This window comes from Mesitornis unicolor, unplaced genomic scaffold, assembly GCF_000695765.1.
Source record: "Mesitornis unicolor isolate BGI_N332 unplaced genomic scaffold, ASM69576v1 scaffold33880, whole genome shotgun sequence".
Classification (NCBI taxonomy): domain Eukaryota; kingdom Metazoa; phylum Chordata; class Aves; order Mesitornithiformes; family Mesitornithidae; genus Mesitornis; species Mesitornis unicolor.
Genome location: NW_010160858.1, coordinates 548 through 4,991, shown reverse-complemented (window position 1 = coordinate 4,991; position 4,444 = coordinate 548). Strand labels below are relative to the sequence as shown.

The following is a 4,444-nucleotide window of genomic DNA, read 5'->3' as shown; positions in this document are numbered from 1 at the left end:
CGGCGGCGCAAGGACTCTGCCCAGGACGACCAGGCCAAGCAGGTGCTGAAGGGGATGTCGGACGTGGCCCAGGAGAAGAACAAGAAGATAGAGGTGAGGTTTGGGGTGCGAGTGGCACTGTGCGCCCCCCTGGCCCATCCCGGGTGCTGACAGGGCCTCAGTTTGGCCCCAGCTTGGTCACCTGTGCCCGCAGGAGAGCGGGGAGGCGAAGGCGCCGGACCTGAAGACGCGGCGCTGGGACCAGGGCCTGGAGAAGCCGCAGTTGGACTACTCGGAGTTCTTCAGCGAGGACGTGGGGCAGCTGCCCGGCCTCTGCGTCTGGCAGATCGAGAACTTTGTGCCCACACTGGTGGACGAGGCTTTCCATGGCAAATTCTACGAGGCCGACTGCTACATCGTGCTCAAGGTGCGTGGGGAGGACCGAGGGTCCCCCACATCCCCAACCCAGGGCCGTGGCATCTCACACCCTGTCTCTTCCCAGACCTTCCTGGATGAGAACGGCTCCCTCAACTGGGAGATCTACTACTGGATCGGGCAGGAGGCCACTCTGGACAAGAAGGCCTGCTCCGCCATCCACGCCGTCAACCTCCGCAACTACCTGGGGGCCGAGTGCCGCAGCATCCGGGAGGAGATGGGAGACGAGAGCGACGAGTTCCTGCAGGTGACACAGACCCCTTTTCCTCTCCCTATGGTCCCCAGCATTGCCTCTTCCCACCCTCACCCCCTGTTACCCCCAGGTCTTTGACAATGACATCTCCTATATCGAGGGTGGCACGGCCAGCGGCTTCTTCACCGTGGAGGACACGCAGTACGCCACCAGGTACCGCTGGGGCCAGGGGCTGGGGGGGACGTGTGGGGCAGGGAGTGCCCCACGTCCCACCATGGCTGTCCCTCCCCCAGGCTGTACCGGGTCTATGGGAAGAAGAACGTCAAGCTGGAGCCGGTGGCACTGAAAGGGACATCGCTGGACCCCCGGTGAGCATCCAGGGGCCACTCAAGACATCAGAGCTGCAGCTCTGGGCTGGAAATGAGCCATGCCAGCACCTTCCCACAAGGATGTGGGTCCATACCCCACTTGGCAGCCCCGGCGCCCTGCAAGGACCCCTGAGGCGGGGAGATGCACCCCATTTTTGAGTGTCCTCTCACCTCCGTCCCCTCCAGGTTCGTCTTCCTCCTGGACCACGGCCTCAACCTCTTTGTGTGGCGCGGGAGCCAGGCCACGCTGAGCGGCACCACCAAGGCCAGGTAGGGCTGGTTGAGGGGCTCGGGGGCCGCGGGGGGCCCAGCTGCCACCTCACCCGCTCCCCCGCAGGCTCTTCGCCGAGAAGATCAACAAGAACGAGCGGAAGGGCAAGGCCGAGATCACGCTGCTCGCCCAGGGCCAGGAGACCCCCGACTTTTGGGAGGCGCTAGGAGGGCAGCCCGAGGAGATCCGGCCCCGCGTCCCCGATGACTTCCAGCCCCACAAGCCCAAGCTGTACAAGGTGAGAGCTGCCAGCCATGGGTGCTGCCAGGACCCTGCGGCCCCTCCTCACCCACATCCCCATCCCCTCCACAGGTCGGCCTGGGCTTGGGTTACCTGGAGCTGCCGCAGATCAACTACAAGCTCTCGGTGGAGCACAAGAAGAGGCTGAAGGCTGATCTGATGCCAGAGATGCGCCTGGTAGGATGGGCTGGGGAGGTTCTCCCAGTCTGACCAGTGAGACTGGTTTCATGCCCCCTCTGCCTCCAGCTGTGCCCTGGGAGAGGCCGGTTCGGCCAGCGGGGCCGGCGTGGGGGATGCTCTGCTCTTCCCAGTTGTTTTTTGGGAGCAGGGAGGGCGTTTTCCAGCCAGTGAGTGCCTGACCCCCACTTCTCCCCTCAGCTGCAGAGCCTGTTGGACACCAAGAGCGTGTACATCCTGGACTGCTGGTCCGACGTCTTCATCTGGATAGGGAGGAAGTCGCCGCGGTTGGTGCGGGCGGCGGCACTGAAGCTGAGCCAGGAGCTGTGCGGGATGCTGCACCGGCCCAAGCACGCCATGGTCACCAGGAACCTGGAGGGCACCGAGTCCCAGGTACCTACAAACAGACACAGACCCCTCCAATTGGGTAACAGGGGAGGGTGCTGTGACCCAGGGTGCGTTACCCGCTCCCCGCTTTAGGTCTTCAAGTCCAAGTTCAAGAACTGGGACGACGTCCTGCGCGTGGATTACACCCGCAACGCCGAGACGGTGCTGCAGGAGGGCGGCCTCGCCGGCAAGGTCCACAAGGACGCCGAGAAGAAGGACCAGATGAAGGCCGACCTCACCGCGCTCTTCCTGCCCCGCCAGCCTCCCATGCCCCTCAGCGAGGTAGGGCTGGGGGCTGTCCCCTGTGTTGTCCCCCCTCCCATGGGGACAGAGGGGCTGATGGAGCATTTGGGGCCGTAGGCGGAGCAGCTGATGGAGGAGTGGAATGAGGACCTGGATGGCATGGAGGGCTTTGTGCTGGAGGGCAAGAAATTCGCTCGCCTGCCCGAGGAGGAGTTTGGCCACTTCCACACCCACGACTGCTACGTCTTCCTCTGCAGGTGACACCCAGCTCAGCCCTTTTTTGGGGCTGCTGGACCCCCCTTTTGCCCCCCATCTCCATGCCCCATCCCTCACATCACCCCGTTCCTGCCCTCAGGTACTGGGTGCCAGTGGAGTACGAGGAGGAGGAGGAGAAGAAGAAGAAGGGTGAAGGCAAAGGGGAGGAGGAAGGGGAGGAAGAGGAGGAGGAGAAGCAGCCCGAGGAAGACTTCCAGTGCATCGTCTACTTCTGGCAGGGCCGGGAGGCCTCCAACATGGGCTGGCTCACCTTCACCTTCAGCCTCCAGAAGAAGTTCGAGAGTCTCTTCCCTGGGAAGCTGGAGGTGACCCCACTGCGTGCTCCTGGGGGGGTGGCACAGGGGTCCCCCATCCCCTCTTTGCCCCCCAGCTTAAGGGCTGGGGGTGCAGCTGGGGCTTGGGGCTGTGTTTTGGGGGTCCCCACGGCCCTGCTGACCCCAGCCCTGGCCAGGTGGTGCGCATGACGCAGCAGCAGGAGAACCCCAAGTTCCTGTCGCACTTCAAGCGGAGATTCGTCATCCACCGCGGCAAGCGGAAGGAGCGGGCCAGCCCCCCCCAGCCCAGCCTCTACCACATCCGCACCAACGGCGGCGCCCTCTGCACCAGGTCAGCCCCCCTGATGGGTGCTTGGGGCCCAGCAGCACCCATGGGTGCTGTGCTCCTGCTGGGGTACACAGCAATGGTCACCACTGCCCCGTCGCTCGCTTCTCGTCCAGGTGCATCCAGATCAACACCGACGCCGGGCTGCTCAACTCCGAGTTCTGCTTCATCCTCAAGGTACAGCTCAGCCTCAGGGATGCTCGGCCGCTTGTCCCCGTCCCCACATGGACATTCCTGACTCTGCGCTCCCCCAGGTGCCCTTTGAGAGCACGGACAACCAGGGCATCGTCTACACATGGGTGGGCCGGGCGGCCGACCCCGACGAGGCCAAGCTGGCCGAGGACATCATGAACCAGATGTTTGATGACTCCTACAGCAAACAGGTGAGCAGGAGGGGACACGGCGGGGTGACAGTGAGTTTTGGCACCATCTCACCTGGGTAGCAGTGACCCAGCCCTGTCCCTGTCCCCACAGGTGATCAACGAGGGAGAGGAACCCGAAAACTTCTTCTGGGTGGGCATCGGGAGCCAGAAGCCGTACGATGAAGATGCCGACTACATGAAGCACTCCCGGCTCTTCAGGTGAGTCCTGGGCTGCTCAGGGCTGTGCTGGTCCCTGTCCTTGTCCCGCAGTGCCCTGGGTCACCCTCGCCTTTGCCAGGGGCTCCCAATGATGGGCAAAGCCCCTCTCCCAAATCTCTGTGCATCGACCAGTGGAAACGGAGCCGCTCCATCACCTCCCTTGGTTCTGCAGGAGCCGAGCCCTAACAAACTCACGTCATTGATGCAACCTTCATCTCCCTCTCTCTGTAGGTGCTCCAACGAGAAGGGCTATTTCTCCGTGTCCGAAAAATGCTCCGATTTCTGCCAGGATGACCTGGCCGACGACGACATCATGCTGCTGGACAACGGCCGCGAGGTGAGCTGGGGGTGCGAGGTGAGGCTGGCCCGGGGTCTTGATCCGGATCCACCATTGGCTCCATGGGCTGCACCTCCTTCCCACAGGTCTACATGTGGGTGGGCACCCAGACCAGCCAGGTGGAGATCAAGCTGGGCCTCAAGGCGTGCCAGGTAGGCTTTTTGGGCCCCCCAACCCTGCCCTGTGCATGGGGGGGCGCAGAGCTCCCAGCCCCCCCAGGGGGTGGGCGAGGGCTGGGGACCCCCACCACGGCCGTGCTGTCCCCCAGGTCTACATCCAGCACATGCGCTCCAAGGACCCAGCACGGCCCCGCAAGCTGCGGCTGGTGCGGAAAGGCAACGAGCCCCGGCCCTTCAA

The 4,444-nt window shown here is 63.9% G+C and overlaps 1 protein-coding gene across 1 annotated transcript in view; it reads left to right on the top strand.

Annotated features, from left to right (window-relative positions):
* Positions 1 to 4,435, top strand: part of FLII (flightless I homolog (Drosophila)) — a gene marked incomplete at both ends in the record, with an annotated part of 8,271 nt that extends 3,836 nt beyond the window's left edge. Inside the window, 19 exons of the mRNA XM_010191218.1 lie at positions 1 to 93; positions 194 to 406; positions 482 to 661; positions 738 to 820; positions 901 to 975; positions 1,162 to 1,245; positions 1,313 to 1,484; positions 1,559 to 1,663; positions 1,865 to 2,056; positions 2,144 to 2,332; positions 2,411 to 2,550; positions 2,649 to 2,874; positions 3,021 to 3,175; positions 3,286 to 3,346; positions 3,424 to 3,552; positions 3,644 to 3,750; positions 3,982 to 4,087; positions 4,174 to 4,239; positions 4,356 to 4,435. The exon at positions 1 to 93 is cut by the window's left edge and continues 19 nt beyond it. Of these exons, the coding sequence (XP_010189520.1) occupies positions 1 to 93; positions 194 to 406; positions 482 to 661; positions 738 to 820; positions 901 to 975; positions 1,162 to 1,245; positions 1,313 to 1,484; positions 1,559 to 1,663; positions 1,865 to 2,056; positions 2,144 to 2,332; positions 2,411 to 2,550; positions 2,649 to 2,874; positions 3,021 to 3,175; positions 3,286 to 3,346; positions 3,424 to 3,552; positions 3,644 to 3,750; positions 3,982 to 4,087; positions 4,174 to 4,239; positions 4,356 to 4,435 (2,456 nt within the window). The remainder of the gene's footprint in view (positions 94 to 193; positions 407 to 481; positions 662 to 737; positions 821 to 900; positions 976 to 1,161; positions 1,246 to 1,312; positions 1,485 to 1,558; positions 1,664 to 1,864; positions 2,057 to 2,143; positions 2,333 to 2,410; positions 2,551 to 2,648; positions 2,875 to 3,020; positions 3,176 to 3,285; positions 3,347 to 3,423; positions 3,553 to 3,643; positions 3,751 to 3,981; positions 4,088 to 4,173; positions 4,240 to 4,355) is intronic.
* Between the last annotated feature and the right edge of the window lie 9 nt (positions 4,436 to 4,444).